Source organism: Salmo salar, chromosome 23, assembly GCF_965601325.2.
Source record: "Salmo salar chromosome 23, fSalSal1, whole genome shotgun sequence".
Classification (NCBI taxonomy): Eukaryota; Metazoa; Chordata; class Actinopteri; order Salmoniformes; family Salmonidae; genus Salmo; species Salmo salar.
In genome coordinates this window covers 8,369,620-8,392,395 of record NC_138313.1, presented here as the reverse complement: position 1 = coordinate 8,392,395, position 22,776 = coordinate 8,369,620, and the positions used below count along the sequence as shown (strand labels likewise).

Below are 22,776 nucleotides of genomic sequence, written 5' to 3'. Positions count from 1 at the left end.
ATGTTTATAATAGATATAAAGGCTGTTAAGATATTAATGTTTCATATTTGGCCTGGCGAAGCGGTTTTATGCGCTGACTGAATGGAAGATGATAATTAGGATTTTTTTTTACTCCGCTGGTCTCGGGAAGAAATTACGAATCCTCACTGTCCCGAGACCGAGTACACCGAGACAAGACCGAGACGCTCAATATGTAGTCTCGAGGCCGGGATCGAGTACTACAACACTGCCTCTTACCTTTAGCGCTCTACTTCTCCTTTGTAATGTAACTGGACCTCACCACAACATCCTGCCTGAATGAACAATGGTCTACATTATTATCAACACCCTGGCTGAAAAGTCAGCTGCTGTCAAAGGTTTAGCCTTATTTTGTGTGGGCATGATTGACTGGTAGAGCAGCATTGGCTTGCAATATGATATCTTACTCAGAAATGGACCCATACATCTATGTATTTATTTCTCTCTCATTAATCTACTTCCATTTTATTATATATCGCCATATCCATTAAAATATCATTTGTGATATACAGTATACTAGTTGAGATTGTTCAAAAGGATCTTTCCATTTGGTTATTATACTAGTACGTTGTCGTAGTAATATATACCAAGATACTGTAATTAGTGTATGCACTGAAATATCAACAGGGAAGTCATATGATCTCAGTGTTGACAAATGTAAACAATGTAACACAGCCCAAAAGGTAAAAGTGTTGAGAAAGTCCACTCATTAGAAGTGTCCTACCTGGTCAGCCTGGTCTATATGTACCTGAAACTCAGGTCCGGATATTACCTTCTTCCTTATAGCTCACATTGAAGCAGCATTGTCACTGAACGTTTGTTTTCACCTTTGCTATAAAATGGAGGCTGAAAGGGGTGCGTTCGCCTCAATCATGTTGTGAAGGACAAGTTAATGAGTAACTTTGTAACTACATAGGTGCGCTCGCCTCCTACTTTCACTAGACCTGGCCTCAGTCAATATTGCCATGCAGTAAAGAAAGAAGGTGGTTGCTTTGAAATTACATGCTTTGTCCTGCATGTCCTTTTGTTGACACACAATAGCAGTCTGTACTACAGATAACACTTTCCAGTTATCTGAGTTCACAGCTGAGAACCCATGTTATTTACACATCAATACAAATTCATATTTACACATTACATAGGCCTACTTATCAAAACACGGTCTATCTACAGTCAGGGTATGATATAGCACAGACAATACTGTACATTTAAACTAAATGTAATCAAAAATGTGATCTATGTAACGCCAAAATAAATTATTTATCACCAGAGGCCCATAAAAAATAACTAGTAATTCAGCATACTCCAAGAAAGGTTCAAATCTAAACTTTCTGGTAAAAAAAGTTATAAATTCCTGAGGTGTAGTCCCTTTTGAGGACACAAGCTCAAGTGCACAGTACAAATATGAAAAATATTTGATATGTTGTATTTCCTATTCAACAAAACTGCATGGATAAGGCTTGAAATGCTTACATGCTTTCTAAATATAGCATAATCAAATTATAAAACCACTAACTATAAGATTTCACCTTCCTTATAACTGTAAAATACATATTTGTATGTTTAGTGTTAGAGAAAATGTGCATATTTTCTAAAGGTCTCTCTTAATCAAAACGTCTGCCTCCATCGCTGTGAACGTCTCACAGAGCTCTAGCTAGGCTTCCTGAAATCATTAGGAACTCACCTTTCATCTAATAATAATCTTGTCTGTCTATGACAAACAGCAAGTGTTTTCTTTCTTTAAAATCTATTCATTATTTTTGATTAATGGCTATATATCGATCTCTGAATGTGCTACCGTGATGAAACCGCTCTCTCCTGCTACACTACAATGTAACGATTGTAGGATTCAGCCAGGAGTCTGTGTCTGTGTGAACAAGGGCTGTCACTTAATGCAAACCATTTCGATCTATGGTATACACAGATCGATTTATAAGCTAAAATATCGGTTGGGACTAGAACCACACAGGTCCCCTTTACGACCCCTTTACATTTATTAATAAATCACAAATTGGATACCCCACAGACACACCTTGCTTTGATCTTATAAAACCACCTCATCTCTGAACGTCTTGAGGTGAGAGAGTGAAACAGAAAATATATGTGTAAAGCGTTTTTGTGTCTAGTTAAGAGGTTTCAGCCTTGAGGGAGAAAGCAGGCCTTCTGCAGCCCTGGAAGGAAAAGAGGGGTGACCCTGAAAACAATAGGGCCACATCCCAGCCTGCTCCAAACCTGCAGCATGCACTCCATGCCTCAGACCCTCTGTGTGCTTCTAGCAAGTTTCTAAGAGGCCTCAGTTGGTCTTAAGGCAGGCAGACGGGCAGGACAGTAGGGTCATATTTATTGGGGGGGATTCAGATTTAGGAAATGTACGGCTTTCCTACACACAAAATGTACGCCATTCCTACACACGCCTTTCCTACGCACTTCTCAGTATTTGCTATTCAGACTTACCTTATTCAGTCCTGTAATGCACTCTGCAGATGTGCCTACCTTCAGGGGAGGACTGGGACAATAATTAGTTTCTGGCATTTTGATCACACCAGCCCACATCAATGCATGCACCCCCACCTGCACCATCCCCCTACCACCCACCCAGCTGGCCACCAACCATACATACACACCCCATCCCCACACGTACACCCTACAACTGACCCGACACACCCTACTTAGACAAAGGCAGTAGTGCTGACACTTAACATTGGCAGTACAGTACAACATTTCTCAACCATTTCTGTACCAGTGACTGACGAGACATGGTCGTCCTCCTCTTTTTTAACCAGCTCATGTTGAAAACAAATACAATATGTAAAAACACACTGGAGATACAACTGACCACTATAACTTTGCCTCTGCTCTAGCCATTTTGTTTTCCTCCATGTTGTGGTGTCTATCTGTCTCAGCATCTTCTCTGCTGCCAATCTGTTCTTCTTTTATTGTCTGTCTGTCGGTTTAAGACTTATACAGTTGAAGTCAGAAGTTTACATACACCTTAGCCAAATACATTTAAACTCAGTTTTTCACAATTCCTGACATTTAATCCTCGAAAAAATTCCCTGTCTTAGGTCAGTTAGGATCACCACTTTATTTAAGAATGTGAAAAGGCTGAATAATAGTAGAGAGTAATGATTTATGATTTATTTCAGTTTTTATTTCTTTCATCACATTCCCAGTGGGTCAGAAGTTTACATACACTCAATTAGTATTTGGTAGCATTGCCTTTCAATTGTTTAACTTGGGTCAAACGTTTCGGGTAGACTTCCACAAGCTTCCCGCAAAGCACCCCCACAACATGATGCTGCCACCCCTGTGCTTCACGGTTGGGATGGTGTTCTTCGGCTTGCAAGCCTCCCCCTTTTTCCTCCAAATATAACGATGGTCATTATGGCCAAACAGTTTTTGTTTCATCAGATCAGAGGACATTTCTCCAAAAGGTACGATCTTTGTCCTCATGTGCAATTGCAAACCGTATTCTGGAGTTTTTATGGCGGTTTTGGAGCAGTGGCTTCTTCCTTGCTGAGCAGTCTTTCAGGTTTTGTTGATATAGGACTCGTTTTTACTGTGGATATAGATACTTTTGTAAGTGTTTCCTCCAGCATCTTCACAAGGTGCTTTGCTGTTGTTCTGGGATAGATTTCCACTTTTCGCACCAAAGTACGTTCATCTCTAGGAGACAGAACGCGTCTCCTTCCTGAGCGGTATGGCGGCTGCGTGGTCCCATGGTGTTTATACTTGCGTACTATTGTTTGTTTGTACAGATGAACGTGCTACCTTCAAGCATTTGGAAATTGCTCCCAAGGATGAACCAGACTTGTGGAGGTCTACAATGTTGTTTTCTGAGGTCTTGGCTGATTTCTTTTGATTTTCCCCTGATGTCAAGCAAAGAGGCACTGAGTTTGAAGGTAGGCCTTGAAATACATCCACAGGTACACCTCCAATTGACTTAAATGATGTCAATTAGCCTATCAAAAGCTTCTAAAGCCATGACATCATTTTCTGGAATTTTCCAAGCTGTTTAAAGGCACAGTCAACTTAGTGTATGTAAACTTTTGACCCACTGGAATTGTGTGAGTTATAAGTGAAATAATCTGTCTGTAAACAATTGTTGGAAAAATGACTTGTGTCATGCACAAAGTAGATGTCCTAACCGACTTGCCAAAACTATAGTTTGTTAACAAGAAATTTGTGGAGTGGTTGAAAAATGAGTTTTAATGACTCCAACCTAAGTGTATGTAAACTTCCGACTTCAACTACATTATTAAAGCCAAACTAACTAGGCTATATTGCAAATACATTTTTGTCATATGTGTTCCCCTGAATCAACACCTAACCATAGTGCTAATTACTATTACAGGGCTTCAGACTAACATTTTCCCATGTTGTCACTGGTGTCACTGACTTTGACAATTGGTTGCACCAGCACGTGATTTGGTCGGACCCAAATCATGAGTAATCATCTTATAAAGTAAGTCATAGTGCTTTATTAAGAAGTATAATAAATAGGCTACTGAGGTATTCAATAAATAAGTTGTTTCATCTAACATGTCCAAGCAGGAATGCAAGACTCAAGATATTTTGTAAAACCTAGTCCAGTGACTGTCAGGAATTTTGGGTTCACAATTAGACTTTAGGTGCTACGTTTTATTGTCAAAATAGGACTCCATAATTTTCAGATTTTTTTTTTCAATAGAGATGAATTACATGTATCTTTATGTGCACTAACTAAAATCATAGGCTAATTAATTTGGGGTTCGACACCCGAGGAAGTGGAAACTCAAAAACACATGATCTAACTAGATATACTATCCACTGCTAGTATCCATTAATTCAGCCAACAGTAAATGTAATGTCCTAAAAGACTTAGCAGTTGTAGGCTACTACCATTGAGATCTATGGCCTCACTATGGCCGGTGCGCACTTTGCGCGCGTAGTTGCAATAGTTGCTATTGAGCTGACTATTGAGTTGAGAAATAATATCTACAGAAAGCTGAGGCCCTTCTCTCTTCGAAAGGGACGAGTGGACGCACCTTCCAAAGCTGTGTTTTTCCCGCAATTGCATTTTCAAATATTATACAATCAGAACCAATTTTGCTCTGTGTTTTAATTTTATATGTGAGTTTGCATGACCTCATCTCAGCCTATCAGAAAACCAGGCTGGCCCATCTTGGTAGGGGGGCTGGTCGTTGCCCACTGATAAGTCAAACGGTGATTATAGATTAGTATAACAGAGAAATTGTGTAAAAATCTTACAAATAAAGAACTTAACAGGCCCATGTACCTGCCAACCATGTCACCTTTTCGTTTTTGTATTTTTATGTAAAAAATATATATTTTTGTGTTTGTCAATTTTGACCAGCCCACCCAACTAAAAAAATGACCGAGCCCATCTGGCATTTGCCAGAATTGTCAGATGGCCAATCCACCCCGGCTACCTTGTGCGCTCTGAATAAATGTAATTCAACCAAATCCACCCATTTACTGGCCAACTGATATTCTCATGGAGTTTTAATTCAATATGGGTTTCAGAACATTTATGTTAAGCTACCCCTTTAAATTCAGTGTATCTTTTATTCAAATTTTGTGGACAGAGATTTTTTTCTTTTATTTAACCTTTATTTTAAACAGTGAAGACTTATTGAGACTTACAGTATGTCTCTTTTTCAAATGCGCCTTGTATAATACAACATAAATATTCACAATTATACACAACAACAAAAAATACACAGTACCATTTTTTGTGGAATTTCTGTCCTTAACATGTTTGAGCCAATCAGTTGTGTTGTGACAAGGTACACAAGATAGCCCTATTTGGTGAAAGACCACGTCCATATTATGGCAAGAACAGCTCAAATAAGCAAAGAGAAACGGCAGTCCACTTTCTGGATGACCGAGTTTTGAAGTCAGTGGAATTCAAGTATGATAGCTAAGGAGATGGAGAAAACACCTGTCTGTGGATGACATCTTCAGATTAAGGGCAACCATGGTATCCGACAGGAGACATGTCCATCCATGATGTATACGGGTAAGACAGTCTAGCTAGCTACATTTTCAGATATTACACGTTTCTAATTTTGACAGAAAGTGGTTTCATTTCATGTTAAAGTGTACTTTTAACTAGCCAACGTTAGCTGGCTGGCTCGCTAGCTAACGTTACGTGTATGATCTTATTATTCGTATTTCATAGCCATTTGCTTGACTAGTTATAGCCTAATGTTAGACCTGGTTAGTTAGCTACCTGCAGATTCATGCAGGCTAGTCACGTTATGAGTTGGGATTATGGTTCATTGTTTACCTAGCAGGCTACATGTCTTAACAAAAGACTCTCATCTGAGTGTGCCAGAGCGCAGAATAACTGATGAATTTACGAACGCTCAACACCCGTTGAATATGGCCGGAGTCAGTAAATGTCGGCAAAAAAGCATAATCAAATTGTTGCCAGCAGCACAGTTATAGTCACCAACGCTCTGGATAACATGAAAAACATCTAACCAGCTCTGCTAGTGCGAGTAAAATGCAGGCCGTCTCAGGAGGTTCCGGGCTGCAGGCCGTCTCAGGAGGTTCCGGACTGGGAACTGTCGCTGGAAGCTCTGGACTGGGAATGCGCACTGGAGGCCTGATGCGTGGGACTGGCACAGGTGGCGTCAGACTGGTAACACGCACCTCAGGGCGAGTGCGAGGAGGAGGCACAGGACGTACTGGGCTGTGGAGGCGCACTGGAGGCCTGATGCGTGGGACCGGTACAGGTGGCACCGGGCTGATGACACGCACCTCAGGGCGAGTGCAGAGAGGAGGCACAGGACGTACTGGACTGAGGAGGCGCACTGGAGGCCTGATGCGTGGGACCTGTACAGCTGGAACCGGGTTGATGACGCGCAATTTTTTGGGGGGCTGCCTCTCGCACTTGCCTCGTGGTTGGTATAGTGCCTCATAATATCGCCGCTCCGCCTTCGCTGCCTCAATCTCCTCCTTAGGATGGCGATAATTCCCAGCCTGACTCCAGGGTCCTTTCCCGTCCAGTATCTCCTCCCAGGTCCATTCCTGTCTCTCCTGGGCACGCTGCTTGGTCCATTGGTGGTGGGAGATTCTGTCACGATTGTCGTAGGAATAAGCGGACCAAAGTGCAGCGTGTGTGTCGTTCCACATTTTATTTATACTGTGAAACTATGCAATACATAAATAAACTTGAATGACAAAAAACCAACAAACCGTGACGCAGAGGTGAAACAGACACTACTCAAAACTAATCTCCCACAAACCCAGGTGGAAAAAAACCCTACTTAAATATGATCTCCAATTAGAGACAATGAGGACCAGCTGCCTCTAATTGGAGATCATCCCAAACAAAACCAACATAGAAATACAAAACTAGAACATGAACATAGAAATACAAAACAAACACCCCCTGTCACGCCCTGACCTACTCTACCATAGAAAATAACATCTTACTATGGTCAGGACGTGATAGTTAGTTTTGCTTCGTCAAGCCTACCATTGTTTTTCCCTCTGTTCCCGTCTCTCGATTGTTCCTGTTTTGACCTTTTCTGCCTGCCCTGACCCTGAGCCTGCCTGCCATCCTGTACCTTTGCCCCACCTATCTGGATTACTGACTCCTGCCTGCCCTTGACCTGTCTTTTGCCTGCCCCTGTTGGACTAAGTGTATCTGAGGAATAAATAGAAACATATTTTGACTTGTTGAAACAAAGTTTAGGGGTAGATTTTCAGATTCCTTTCTCTGCAAGTTGAACAAGTGGATTACTCAAATCGATGGCGCCAACTAACTGGCGCCAACTGACTCGTTGGGATATAAAGAAGGATTTTATCTAACAAACACTACATGTTATAGCTGGGACCCTTTGGATGACAAATCAGAGGAAGATTTTCAAAAAGTGAATATTTAATCGTTACATAGGAAACCTGTGCCACTGGAAAAATATTTTGATGTGGGGCACCATCCTCAAACAATCACAAGGCATGTTTTTGCTGTAATAGCTACTGTAAATCGGACAGTGCAGTTAGATTAACAAGAATTTAAGCTTTCAGCCGATATAAGACACTTATGTACCTAAATGTTTAAAATCCATAATATTTATGATTATTTATTTGAATTTCGCCGATCCTTTTAATAAACTGTTGTTAATTCGACGTTATCTGCATATGGGTCTTACCTGAAAGTACAAACTGGCCCTGACTGACCCAACAGACCTGGGCCAGCTGCGCAATACCATCTCCTCCCAAGGAGCCACCATCGGTAGGCACAAGGAATTGCTTTGTGGCCTTATGGAGGGGGTCCAAACATTGGCTGAACACCATGACCGGGCATTGGCTGGAGAAATTCCACAGGTTGTCTGGGAGGCATTCCATCACAGTGGTTACCCCACAACCCCTCAGTAACTCAGCTGTTAGCAGTGCCATCTCATCGGTCACTCCACCTTCAAGAGCCCTTCTCACCTCCCCCGGAACTATTCAATGGAGAAGCCGAGCACCTGTCGGGGATTTCTATCTCAGCCCTCCTCCTTCCCCTCGGATCGCTCCAAGATAGCCTACCTCATCACACTGATGTCCGGGAGGGCTCTAACCTGGGCTACTGCTATATAGGAACAACAGCCAGCTATATGCGTTAGTCTGGATGGGTTCGTGGGAGAGATGAAGATTTTTGATGCCCCGTTCTACATTTACATTTTAGTAATTTAGCAGACGCTCTTATCCAGAGCGACTTACAGTAGTGAATGCATACATTTCAAACACTTCAGATTTATTTTTTCCCCCGTACTGGTCCCCCGTGGGAATCGAACCCACAACCTTGGCGTTGCAAATACCATGCTCTACCAACTGAGCCACACGGGACTTGAGAAGCTACCTGGGAATACACCACATAGTCTGCCACACAGCAGCAGACTGCTGTGTGGCAGACTATGTGGTGGATTTCCGCAAGTTTAGCAGCGGAGAGTGCTTGGAACCAGGAAGCGCTGTTTGATATCTTCCTGCACGGCATCTCGGAAGTCAAGGTTGAGCTTGCTGCTCTGGAGTTACCTACAGATCTCGATTCCATCATCACGTTGACCATCCGATGGCCAATTACGGGAACGACGGAGGGAGAGGAAATTCGATTTCGCTCGCACGTCCAGGGATTCCACCTTGCCTCCTAGTCATCCCAGAAGTCCCCAACGGTCCTGTTGCCAAGAGAACCCGAGGCTTCCTGACCTCCTCGAGAGCCGCGGAAGATGGCCGAGTCACCGCTTCCCGAGCCTACAGTGGTTCCTCCTTTAAAAGTTGCGGCACACCTTGCATGCTGCCTCAGCATTCTGTGGCATGTCATTTAAACTGTTCTGTGTTCTTTTTCTCTCTTCCTCTCTGCCTATCTTGTTGTACATGGAACCTGTCTCACATGCACAGTTTGGAGGAAGAAGGATACCTTGACCTGTAGAATTCTATCCACCTCTTCTGTGTGGGATATGTGTTCCTACCTCGTCTGCGGGCAGATCTGCAGCATTTCAGAGAGTTGGAATAACCACCCTTAAATACGGAGGCGAACCTGACACCTCACCAGCTGTGGCACATCGGAAAGCTCCAAACACCTGTGCACATTTTTGTTTTTGCCTTAGCACTACACAGCTGATTCAAATGATCAAGTCATCATCAAGCTTCAAGTGGTATTTATGTCTAATAATGACATTATATTCTATTGTTTGTCCTCATGTGTATGTTTTTCAGCATAAAGTATTCTTTGGCCACTTAGTGTGGACACCAGGTGAGACCACACACACACACAATAACAGTCTCTCTCCTTTACTTCATCCCTGTCTCCCCCTTCTCCCTAATTCCTCTAGGTTATATCAGCTGTGTCGGTGAACCTGTCCCGCATCTGAACTGGCTGACACAGAGGGCACAGCATGATCATAGGTGAGGTCAGGTCAACAGGAAGTATTATTAAAGAGCTGGGACCCTGGGAACCTTACCTGGGACCCTTGGGATTGCAAACAGAGGAAGATCTTCAAAAATAAGTGATTTATTTCATCGCTGTTTATGATTTTGTGAAGCCTGTGCTGGTTGAACAATATGTTGATGTGGGGTGCCATCCTCAGACAATCACATGGTATGCTTTCGCCATAAAGCCTTTTTGAAATCGGACAACGCAGTTAGATTAACAATAATTTAAGCTTTTAAATGATATAAGATACTTGTATGTTTATGAATGTTTAATATTACGATTATTTATTTGAATTGCGTGCCCTCCAATTTCACCGGATGTTGTTGGCTTGTGTCCCGCTAGCGGGACGCCTATCCCTAAGAAGTTTTTAACTTGCTAAATTGCGATTTTCGTAAATTAACTTTATGACAAAATATGTACAAAATATGCACAATTGTTTGTCTCTACATTAACTAACATATTCCTCTCAATTGTACATTTTTAGCTTGACTCGTTATGACGTTATAAATCTACTTACATCTGCTTTCCCCGTAATGTTTTGTCAGTCATCTTTGATGAAGAAAGCCACCAGGGATGGGTGGTCCGCGTCAAATTCATCATTGGAACCACTCGATACGATTGGTCAAATAAAAACCTTGGGACCCAAATGCATAATGAGTGCTCTAACTCCCCCTTGTGGTGGTCTGAAGCAATGAAGCCATGATGCTGGGTACCTCTAAGTCCCGCAGTGTAAGCTCACAACTTTTAAAGGAGCCACGGTATGCAACTAGGCAGAGCTGGGCTGTCACCAGCGGAACGGCAATACAGGATCAACCCGAAGAGTTGTCTGTATTGCGGGACTCTTGGTCATTTTGTGTCCCCTTGTCCTTTAAAAGACCAGGCTCACTGGTAGGAGCAAGTACTCTGGTGGGCCATATGGATAACTTTTCTGCTTCCCTTGCTCGCACCCCTTTTCATGCCATTCTGCTGTGAGGAAACCAGTCTAAATCTCTCCGGGGTCCTCATTGACTCTGGAGTCGATGAGAGCTTTTTGGATGATACCCAGGCTTCCGAGCTGAACATCCCCTCTCCGTTCCCATGGATGTTAGAGCGCTGGACGGGCGCTCTATAGGCTGGGTCACTCATAATGCCACTCCTATCAACCTACGGGTGTCAGGGAATCACAGCGAGACTATTTAATTTCTACTCATCAGTGCTCCTCAGATTCCCGTGGTTTTGGGATTCTCCTGGCTCCAGCAACACAATCCCCTCATCAACTGGTCAACGGGGTCATGGGCTGGAGTCCGATCTGCCACGCCCATTGTCTGAAGTCAGCGCAACCTGCCCCCGGGACGTCTCCCTGGGGCTTGGAAGGTGCTCCGGACCTCTCCACCATCCCTGCAGAGTACCAGGACCTCCGGGAGGTGTTCAGCAAGGCCCGGGCCACTTCGCTTCCGCCACACCGAGCCTATGGCTGCGGGATTGACCTTCTCCATAGCACCACGCCACCCCGGGGATGTCTGTACTCTCTGTTGGGACCGGAGACCAAGGCTATGGAGACCTACATTGGGGACTCCCTAGCTGCAGGATTTATCTGTTCCTCTCCTGCCGGTTCAGGGTTCTTCTTCGTGGAGAAAAAGGACAAGATCCTGTGCCCATGCATTGACTACAAGGGCCTCAATGGCATTACTGTTCAGAACCGCTACCTACTACCACTCATTTCCTCGGCCTTCAAGCCGCTCCAGGGGGCCACTGTTTTCCAAGCTGGATCTACGGAACGCCTACCACCTGTTGCAGATATGAGAGGTGGATGAGTGGAAGATGGCCAGCGGCCACTACGAGTATCTGGTCATACCTTTTGGCCTCACCAATGCCCCTGCTGTGTTCCAGGCTCTGGTAAATTATGTTCTCCATGACATGTTGAACCGGTTTGTCTTTGTCTACATTGATGACATCCTCGTTTTCTCCCGCTCTCCCCAAGAAAATGTGCTCCATGTCCGGCAGGTTCTTCAATGCCTTCTGGAGAATCAGCGGTTTGTGAAGTGCGAGTTCCATCTCTCCATCATCCCCTTTCTGGGTTACATCATCTCTGCTGGGAGTGTCCAGATGGACCCCGGGAAGGTGAGAGCGGTGGTGGATTGGCCTCAGCCTACATCCAGGGTGCAGCTGTTTCCTGGGGTTTGTCAATTTTTATTCCCGGTTTATCCGGGGTTACAGCACCCTGGCTTCCCCCCTGTCTGCACTCACCTCTACCAAGGTTCCATTCACGTGGTCCTCTGCCACTGACCAGGAGTTCCGGGACCTCAAACACTGTCTCACCACTGCTCCTCTTCTTGGTTCATCCTGACCCTTCCCTTCAGTTTGTGTTGGAGGCCAATGCTTCAGATGTCGGAGTGGGGTCTGTCCTGTCCTAACGTTCTGCCCTGGACCTTAAGCTGCATCCCTGTGCCTTCTTCTCCCACCGCCTCAACACCACGGAGAGGAACTACGATGTGGGGAATCGAGAGCTTCTTGCGGTGAAGATGGCACTGGAGGAATGGAGGCACTGGCTAGAAGGTGCGGAACATCCGTTCATTGTGTGGACCGACCACAAAAACCCGGCAGATAACTGGATGTTTGTGCCGGACGCTGTCCGATCCGCGGTCCTGGAGTAGGCCCATTCCTCCAGGCTTGCCTGCCTTCCGGACTCCCGTCGGACCCTGGCCTTCGTGCGACAATGCTTTTGGTGGCCTACTATGGTTCCGGATGTCGCCGCGTTTGTCACCACTTGCACTGTCTGTGCTTAGAACAAGACTCCTCAGCAAGCTCCGGCTGGTTTTCTTCAACCACTGCCTGTCCCTCACCGTCCCTGGTCCCACATATCCCTGGATTTTCTCACAGGTCTCCCCCTGTCTGAGGGCAACACTGCCATCCTGACTGTGGTCGACTGGTTTTCCAAAGCTGCCCACTTCATTCCTCTCCCCAAACTACCCTCGGCCAAGGAGACGGCCCAGCTCATGGTGCAGCACGTCTTCCGGATCCATGGATTGCCCGTGGACATGGTCTCCGACCGGGGTCTTCAGTTCTCATCCCGGTTCTAGAAGGCGTTCTACACCCTCATTGGGTCTTCGGTCAGCCTGTCCTTTGGGTTCCACCCCCAGTCCAATGGCCAGTCGTAGCGAGCCAACCAGGATCTCGAGACTACTCTCGGCCCTCCTCCAGACCACCTCCAGGTATCGACGACAAGCGGATCGCCATCAGACCCCGGCACCCAGGTATCGTCTCGTACGGAAGACCCGGGATCTGCCCCTCCGTGTGGAATCATGCAAACTCTCCCCCCGGTTTTGCGGCCCGTTTCCCATCTCTAAAATTATTAACCCCTCTGCTGTTCATCTTTTGTTGCCCCGTACCCTTCGTATACATCCCACCTTTCATGTGTCCAGAGTTAAACCCATGTCTCACAGCCCTTTGTTTCCTGTTTCCAGGGTTATGGCCCAGAGGAGAGGTGCTTGGTCCCCACCAGGGACATCCTGGACCCAGGCCTCATCGCGGATTTCCAACGCCGACACCAGTGCATCAGTGATCAATTAATTTGTTGTGGCAGAGAGAAGGAAGTAGAACCCTTCAGGATTTAGCCAGGTTATCATTTTAATCCAAAAGAGTGGTTACTTAATAATCAGATTTAGTCTTATTTGTCTTACACAATTATTCCTCAGTTGCTTAAAAGCTTGCTAGTCCGGGCCTAAGCCTGTGTTCCTGGTCTTGAACCAAGCGTCATCTCTTTTTTTGAATGACTTCTGATAATTCCGGAGTGTACCAGGCATTCAATCTACCTTTAACCTTTCATTTTATGAAGGGAGCATGATTATCAACAAAAATACTGACGACATCGGCAAAAAAGGTCCTCTTTGTGATGATGCAAAGCTTTGATTTTTGTATTCTCACATCACTAACACAAACAATTGGGGATCAATGAAAGTCATCTAAGTATATGCATACTCGTCTCCATTTCAGCACCAATTGATAGATTTAAAAATTCTCTGATCTTGTAGATTATTTAAGTTTAGGAAATGATTTATAAATCATAAAAAAACAGGTTTGAGGGCCTTTACGCACAAAAGACAGAAAACGGTAGTTAGAGTCATTCTGAAAATTGCCACAATCAGAGTCTTCAACCCATGTTAATGTTGGATGATTAATGTACATAGAATTATAGTAGGGAGAATAGTGTACAGTAGTAGGCTATACCTTCATCTATTACCTGCACTAACCATGGAACTGTGTGATGACACGACCAAGTATTGCGCCATGCGATGGGTTCAAACTGTTACAGCTTGGTCTGCGCTCCACTCCATAACGATTTAATTTAGCCTACATGTCTTTTTTATATGTTCTCTACTGTTACTAATGATCCTCAGCAACAACCACACGTTCGTGCCAGCGTTTACAGAGGAAGCAACACATTTTTTTATTTTTATGGAATGATAATGTAGGTTGTACCAACTGAAGGGAACTAACAGTAAATTGGCAGCTGAATATGTGTGGTTATTATGCCTACTGACGGTCGATACTGATAGTGGCTAATATTTAACATGATAGGGAACAGAGAAAGTCAGGGTAACCTATAATTAAGAAATTGTAGCGTGGCCATCCCTTGAGGTTAAAAGGCAGTACAATTAAAACATCTGCATAATGGCACAGCATTTCATATGTTGATATGCTTCAGTTTGCTGCCATATGACTGGTTTTTCCATTTGTCTAAAATAGATGTCATTGAAATGTATATTTATATTTACAATTCCCTTATCCAAGTGGATTACTCATCTACTTGCTCTTATAAATAGCTCTTATCAAGTTGTAAATTACAGTGCACGAATGGTGTTATTTCTATTGGAAAAAATGAAGTGCAAAATATGCTTTTCCCACTTGGAACTGGTAGGTTCGCCAGACCTTATTCATGGTTTCCTCACGTATAAAGGTGGTGGAATTATTAGGGAATTAAGTCAAGGTCAGAATATGCTGTATCGGTAGACACACCTCTGTCACACCTTCATTTATTCCATCTCCATCCCAAACGAATAGCGGGTGAATAGCATGCTATTCTCATGCTTAAATTCAAGATCAGAATACGCATAGAGAAAAGTGCATAAAAATATAATTATGTTCTATTTATGTGAGCTTAACTCGGGTTGGAATTCCCCCCCCCCCCCCCCAGGCGCCAAACAAAAGAAAACTGAATGAAACAGGGAGGGACTACCTGAACTTGTATAAAAATAATTGTTTTGTTTTTGTCTTCCATTGCAAAACAATTCTGCTACGATGTGCCCTAATTAATGTGACCTTGCAAACTGGCCACTCAGCAGTCAAGCAATCGTAGGGTTTCTCCAGGGGTTGAGTGCTGTTTGTCTCTTTTTAAAGCAGGGTAAATAACAACACGTGTACATGTGTATAGTATATTACAATGGAGGGTGGGGGTCTAGCTGTTTGCATTTCACACTTAAAATGTCATTAAGAGATTAGATTAGACCTGCACTTTAGATTCAATACCAGAGCTGACCTTCCACTGCCTGTGCATCAACATGCATCACTATCAATACATCACACTGTTCTTAGATACCTCATCTTTAGCTTTTGGGAACTACATTGTCCCTTATCCCTGGGCTGAGGGCTGAGCAAGCACCCAGAAGACAGGCTTTCCTGTCTCCGCCCCTGCTCCAGGCTGCCCATGCCTGGTTCTGTCTGACTGGGCTGCACACTGGGTGATTCCTGCCCTGCGCTCCAGCCACTTCCTGAACACATATCAGCACCTGCAGCACAACGTCCTGTGCTCAAGAGCCTTCCACTGGCTAGAGCGCGAACTGACTAGCAGAGCTCATGGGTTTGTCTCTCTCACTGTCATTCTTCAGCTCTTTGTCACTCTCACATGCTCGCTAATTTCTTCTCACTCTTTTTTTCCTTAGTCAAACTTTTCTCTCTCATTTTTTATCTTCTCCTTCCCTTTGTTTTGTGTCCTCGGGAACACATTCTGTTTCTTTTTCTCTTGTTTTATATTTCTACTGCTATATTTACTACTCCCCTCTATTTATTTTGCTTTCTCTCTCTTTTTCTCTCCCCCTCCCTTTTGTCTTTCAGCCAACGACTCTCCAAAGGGTTATTCAACTTCCTAATCTACTGTAATATTCCAGAGACATTCTGTCTGGATAAAGTATCACAACCCCTCCCCTTCCTTGTTAATCATAATTTACATTTACATTTTAGTCATTTAGCAGACGCTCTTATCCAGAGCGACTTACAGTAGTGAATGCATACATTTCATACAATTTCATAGATTTTTTTTGCTGGCCCCCCGTGGGAATCGAACCCACAACCCTGGCGTTGCAAACACCATGCTCTACCAACTGAGCTACAGGGAAGGCTATAATATTCCGATGGGAAAGCTATTCTATTCCTGTAGTCCTAATTACAATTTCAGCCTATCAGGCTGAGAAAGCTCGAATATAAGTAGAAGTAAAAAAAGGGCTGATTTGATCTTCATGCTCTTATTCTCTAACTCAAACCATATAGTTTATTGTAGTCTCTTAAATTGGCTACTCATACAACACACATAGTAATACATGTTGTTATGATTAGCACTTCCTTCGTTTTATCTGCTGATTTTCTATAATCACATCAGTGGAGTTTTGGGTGGTGTGTGTGTTCGGGAAAGTACATGCTTATGAGCGTGTATATGCAGACATTAGGTATGGCCATTGTAGACTCAGGTTTGTGCAGTAAGAACAATCTCCGTGCCCTGCCCCTGTTCGGTGCTCTGTTGCCCCGGAGCTATGGGTTAACCCTGTTCCAGAATGGGACCCATGTCACCCAATCCTCCTCCTTCCCCACCCCCACTCCCACTCTCACCCTCTCCCTAACCCCATCCTCCCCCTGCCCCACCCTCACCCCAGGGCAGCAGCTGGGAGGCTCGCTGGGCCTAATGAGTACCATGTTGTCTTTCCAGGACAGGACAAACTAAGGGAGGGAGGGTACAGCTGGAAACATGGCGCCCGGTTCCAAGTACATGGAGCAATAAAGTGGTGCCAATTTCCACTCAACTGTCACAATACAGAGGACGCACAGAAAGTGTCTAGAATGGTTTGTAACGAGAGAAGCCAGTATAAAACCATTGCACTGTCTCAGTCCTTTTAGATATCACTGAACTTTAGAGATGCACTGTCTTATTGATTGATTGATAACTGATACGTTGATGGCAATGGGTTGTGGAATTACATTAATGCCAATTACTTAATTGGAAAAATGTGTAATTATAAGTTCACAAAAACAAGCTGTCTAGTAAATCAAGCTGAAGAAAAACATAAATATGTATTGTGCTTCTACACATTAAAAACAACAGTTTTACTGCAGCAGGAAAAACCTGGGATTGGGCATCGGATAGGTCATAGGATAGCTGTGTGTTGTGTTGAGCATGCTGTAAGATATACTCTATCTGCATGACTCAACACATTTGTTTGGCGATAAGAAGACTGTTGAGGAACAGAGGAAATGGGAAGGATGGAGCAAAACCGAGCAGACATTCTTTCCATGGGCACTTCACTTGATTCATGAGGAGTGTGCAGTGTTTCAACTGAACGTAAACTGTTTTATCACTGCACATTGTTTTAGAGTCTTAGAGTGATACTGACATGATATGATCATGGTGTGTGTGTGTGTGTGTGTGTGTGTGTGTGTGTGTGTGTGTGTGTGTGTGTGTGTGTGTGTGTGTGTGTGGGGTGTGCAGCTTGCAAAACCCTAGACTATCACATAGCCTTACCCCCAATCTATCTCCCTAATGCTGAGTGCCAAGCAGAGATGCACCTTACCATGTTTACAGTCTTCGGTATGACTCGGACGGGGATTGAACTCGCAAACCTTCCAATCTTCCAATATACTACATACTAGCTAGCTAAGCATTTAGGATAGTGGTTCACTCGACGTTATGCTTACCTTATATCATCTTTCCACAAGACAGTGACACACGCCAACCTCACATCCCTCTGCTGACTGTCACTTCACTCAGTGTCACCCCATCTGACTAACCACAACACTGTCTTCATCTCCTCTGATGATGGAGGCGGCTGGGTGGATGCTGTTTATTATTACACAGAGCTGTGGCCAGATAACTTCTCCAGAGCAGGCGTGGGATTTGCTGAGTGGTTTATTCCACTGGCTGCCCGGAGGAGCGGGAAACATGACAAGGCAGGCGAGATGACAAGTGTCATCACCATGGTACACACACACACACACACACACACACACACACACACACACACACACACACACACACACACACACACACACACACACACACACACACACACACCACACACACACACACACACACACACACACGAGAGAGAGAGAGAGAGCACTAGAAGTCTCCTTGACTTGTTGTTCAGCCATACTGATGACAGATAGACAGCGCTCTGACTATGAAAGTGTACAAAACACAGGAGCCCCACGGCTTGAGTTTCCGAGCCCGGCCAAAGATTTCACTTCTTTATCTCTGGGTAACTCCCTACACGTTATATACACACTGAGAGAGGTTTAATGTAATCACTGGTTGCCCTGAAGCCCCCAGGGGTCTGGGTTAGGGTCCCAGGAGTCGATTTCCTTCCCAGACTGAGGAGAGGGGGCAAGGGAGGAAGGTGGTCTCAAGGGGCCAGAGAGGTGTACACTGCACCTCTACCCCAGCTCACAGGGGCGTGCGCGAGTGAGTCAGTGCATGTGGAATTCTGCCAGCTCTTCACACAATGGGTGGAAATGGGAATTTAATACAAACGTTCTCACAGTCTCAAGGACCTTACCCCCCCCTCCTCCTCCTCACTTTCACCCCCACTCCCGACACCACTAAAACCACAACTAAATGTCCAAAAAGTACTAAAACATGGAGGGGAGTGTGCAGCTGTAAATTCAACTCTACGGTTTGAAATGTATTCACAGACCAGCTTTGTCCACTAGATTTTGAGGTTTGGTGTTTTCAATTCAGATTACCTTCAAGCAATAAGACTGTTACAGTTACAGTGCAATATGCAAGATAATGGATGCTGCTGGCCAGCATATCCTACACTCTTGGGAAAAAAACTGCGATCTAAGAACATAAAAGGGTTTTTCGGCTGTCCCAGTAGGAGAACACTTTGAAGAACCCTTTTGAGTTCAAAAGAGTTCTACCTGGAACCAAAAAGGTTTCTCCTATGGGGACAGCACAAGAACCCTTTTTCTAAGAGTGTACTGCTCTTTACAATAACAGTAACAGAATACAATCATCATGTGATATGAGCCAATGTAAACTCCATAAACTTGATTGTTTGCTCTCCCACTGATGACCTTGTGCGAGGCAAGCGGAGACTGGGCGCTTTGCCTTTGTCTGGCTGTGCCATCTAAAGCAAACCGAAATAATCAGCAGCCATCGCTCTGACAACAAACACTACTGATAATTACCTCAGGACAACAAAGAGCTCGCTGGACAATGGACCATGTCTGAGGAGTGGAGGGCCTGGTTTCCACCCTTTATATCCCCCTAAAACACGCACGCAGGCAAGCACACATGTACATGCGCACCACACATACATGTAAATGTATGGGTGCACACACACACACGCAAGCACACACACACAAACACCCTGTCTCATGCTTCTTGAAGCCTCACTGCAGCCAGCAGTCAAAGTAACTATGTTGACACAGCATCCAGTCTTTTCCCCTGTGGGCTTCCTCTCAGAGTCCACTCTCCCTGCAACTACCAAGATGTCTGCTTGTCTCCCTGCATGTCTGTCTGCCCACATGTTCTACTCTCGCTCCAGCTATCTCTGAGAGCACACAATACCAACTTATGCACAAAGATTGCACAAATTTCCTCCAAAAAACATGTATGAAAATGACTTATTTATTTGCATTTTAATTTTCTTCTGAGAACTAGTGGTGCAACATTTTTCATTCTTTCTGGGAACAAGCAGTGTAAACTCAGTACTGATGCAAACAAAATAAGTGTGGAATTCACGTGACTCTGAGAGAGTCTAGTAGTGTGACTGATTAGATGAGTCTCTGTCCTCATTGTCTTCATAGATAAGTCAGTCTTGTGAGCATAATTTTTGTGACCCTGTGTAGAGGAAATAGGAAGGACCTCTTAAGGTCTATTTACATTATCAGGGACATGGAGGTCTCTGTCATAGAACCGAAGAGCCAGCAAACCTGAACCAACACAGTATAGTCCTCTGTTTGGACTGTATCAAAATGAAAACATTCTGACCTGGAGACATAACAATAGTCTCCTGCTCTGGGCACCTCATCATAGTCTTTGCATAGCAAAGTCTTTGTATTATCCTTTGTGTGATCACATACAATGGTACAGTAAAATGTTGTTTCCTCACCTATTTCAAGCAGCTTAATACAATGACATAAGACAAGCATAACAAGTGAATTGTAGGTTATATCAGAAGAGTATTTATCTGAGCCCTCCAAACCCTCAGAAATAATTATGCTCCATTTAAAACCAGTTAAATGTAACTAAATGCAATCGAAAATGTAATCTACATAAATCCCCAAAAGTAACTATTTATCATGAGGGCCATAAACAATAACTAGTAATGCTGCATACTCCAAGAAAGGTTAAGATCTCACCTTTCTGGAAAAAATAGTTGTAAATTGCTGAAGTGTAGTCACTTTTGAGGATGCAAGCTCAAGTGCACAGTACAAATATTATAAAATATTTTGTGATGTATTTCCTATTTCAACAAAACTGTATGAATAAGGCTTGACGTTACTTATATTTAAAAAGCATATAAGATAAACTAATTATAAATTGACTAACTACAAGATTTCACCTTCCTTATAACTGTAAAATACATATTTGTATGTTTAGTGTTAGAGAAAATGTGCATATTTTCTAAACGTCTCTCTTAATCAAAACGTCTGCCTCCATCGCTGTGAACGTCTCACAGAGCTCTAGCTTGGCCTCCTGAAATCATTAGGAACTCACCTTTCATCTCATATTACTTTTGTCCAACAGAAAGTGTTTTTTTGTTTAAAATCTATGAATTGTTTTAGATTACTGGTTCTAAATCAATCTGAATGTGCTACAGTGACGAAGCTACTCTCTCCTGATGTGGTATGATGTAAGGATTCCAGGCATATGTGTTGTTAGTGGATGTGATGTAGGGTTCAGCCAGGAGTTGATGGACAGTTGGAAGAGCGAATGAAATGGTAGGAGGGATATCCCAGCTTCAAGTGGTGTCAGATTTCACATCCTGCTTCACACAGGCAAAATAGACATAATCCTGTATCCATGAGAATTAGGGCTACCGCTCAATGCAAGCCATTTCGATCTGTGGTGTCCACAGATTGCTCTATAAGCGAAAATGTCGGTTGGAATCGGTACCAGAACATCACAGGTCCCCAAAACGGGATTTTACATCTAAGAGGTTGTTAAAGAAAATCTTGAACTCTCTCATCGAACACAGGACATTTGAAACAATTAGAAGTTGGGTCAACTTCAATTGTCTGGGGCCATCAGGAAACATTAAAGAAAACATTACATTTCAAAGCCTGCCCCTCCAGAAATGAGAAAAGTGTGTGGTACTTTAAGTTTCTCATAATGAGCGTTAAAAAGTGAGAGACTGGACCTGATCCATCTGATTGCAGCTGTAAGCATAGATACAACAAGCAGAATGTACATCATCTTTTGGACCCTAACCGAAAGGTTGCTGGATCGAATCCCAAGCTGACAAGGTAAATATCTGTCATTCTGCAAGGCAGTTAACCCACTGTTCCCCGTGCGGCGATGACGTGGATGTCAATTAAGGCAGCCCACCCCCACCCCCCACCCCCCACCCCCCCCCCCACCCCCGCACCTCTCTGATTTAGAGGGGTTGGGTTAAATGCGGAAGACACATTTCAGTTGAATGCATTCAGTTGTACAACAGACTAGGTATCCCCCTTTTCCTTTCCCTTCCCTTTCATCAGACTGGTTGGAGCAGTGAAGGATAGGCCAAATGACCACAATCTGCAGGGATTACAACTAACTTACTTCAGGGAAAGAACACACCTATTACATTACCCAGCTGTTGTTATTTCATAGATCTGGCTTTGAAGTTTCAGAACATATCTGCAGAAAAAAAAATTGTGCATACTATTAGCATGGCAAAATTATGTGTCAGCATTGTGCATGTAGAGTGATAGAATATGTCTGTTTTTGTTGGGCATCTTCAAAACAGTGTGCAAATACATAAAACAATGAAGACATTTGTTGCTAGATCATTTTTCAATTATTGACTTGGCTAACAATGCATTTGGTGGACAAATGGAAATTGATTGTGAAAAGAACTTAAAATTCTACGACGAGTATAAAGTCTAATCTATAAAATTGTGCAACATTCTTCTCCAGATCCTGAAATCAAAACCAATCTTGGCTGGAGAGTAAAAGCGACCTCTTTCCCCTCGTGACGCTCTTCCTTCCTCTCCCACCCAGAGTAACCCCATTTTACGAACAACAGATTCAGAAGACTCAGATCGGAGAGGAGAATGTGAAACGGTCTGGAACAGAAACAGGGACAGAGTTATCGTTAAAAACAGTTACTGGAATTTATGGAAATGGGCAAAGACGCGCGGTTCTTTGGCGCGCTGGGGACCACCGATGGAATGTAGAAGTGTCTACTTTTAATGAAATCATTGGATTAGACACAACTGATTTCGGAATCGTCGCTGTGAGGATTACAATTATGATCTACATCTTATTTTTGTTGTGCCTCATCCATGTGTCAGGTAAAAGTCAAACTATCTTATTTGTATCCTAGAAATAATAGGTAAATCAATTATTATCTTCTAAAATTACAGTACATGGCTCA

At 43.7% G+C, this 22,776-nt stretch overlaps 2 protein-coding genes across 9 annotated transcripts in view; one reads left to right on the top strand and one right to left on the bottom strand.

The window, feature by feature from the left end:
- The window catches only part of LOC106584019 (AP-1 complex subunit mu-1), a 45,569-nt gene extending 44,589 nt beyond the window's left edge, over nucleotides 1–980 (bottom strand). Inside the window, exon 1 of one of the 5 annotated variants that reach the window (XM_014168777.3) lies at nucleotides 743–980. The gene's annotated coding sequence lies outside the window, so the exon portion shown is untranslated. Of the gene's footprint in view, nucleotides 1–237; nucleotides 700–742 lie in introns of those variants that run through there. The other 4 variants (XM_045706461.2, XM_045706462.2, XM_082967899.1 and 1 more) reach the window with 4 other exon arrangements.
- A 21,412-nt stretch (nucleotides 981–22,392) lies between these two features.
- Nucleotides 22,393–22,776, top strand: part of LOC106584018 (tyrosine-protein kinase receptor Tie-1) — a 28,625-nt gene continuing 28,241 nt past the window's right edge. The window contains exon 1 of one of the 4 annotated variants that reach the window (XM_014168774.3): nucleotides 22,393–22,693. In XM_014168774.3, coding sequence (XP_014024249.1) covers nucleotides 22,651–22,693 — 43 coding nt within the window. In that variant the 5' untranslated portion in view covers nucleotides 22,393–22,650. The remainder of the gene's footprint in view (nucleotides 22,694–22,776) is intronic. The other 3 variants (XM_014168773.3, XM_014168776.3, XM_014168775.3) reach the window with 3 other exon arrangements.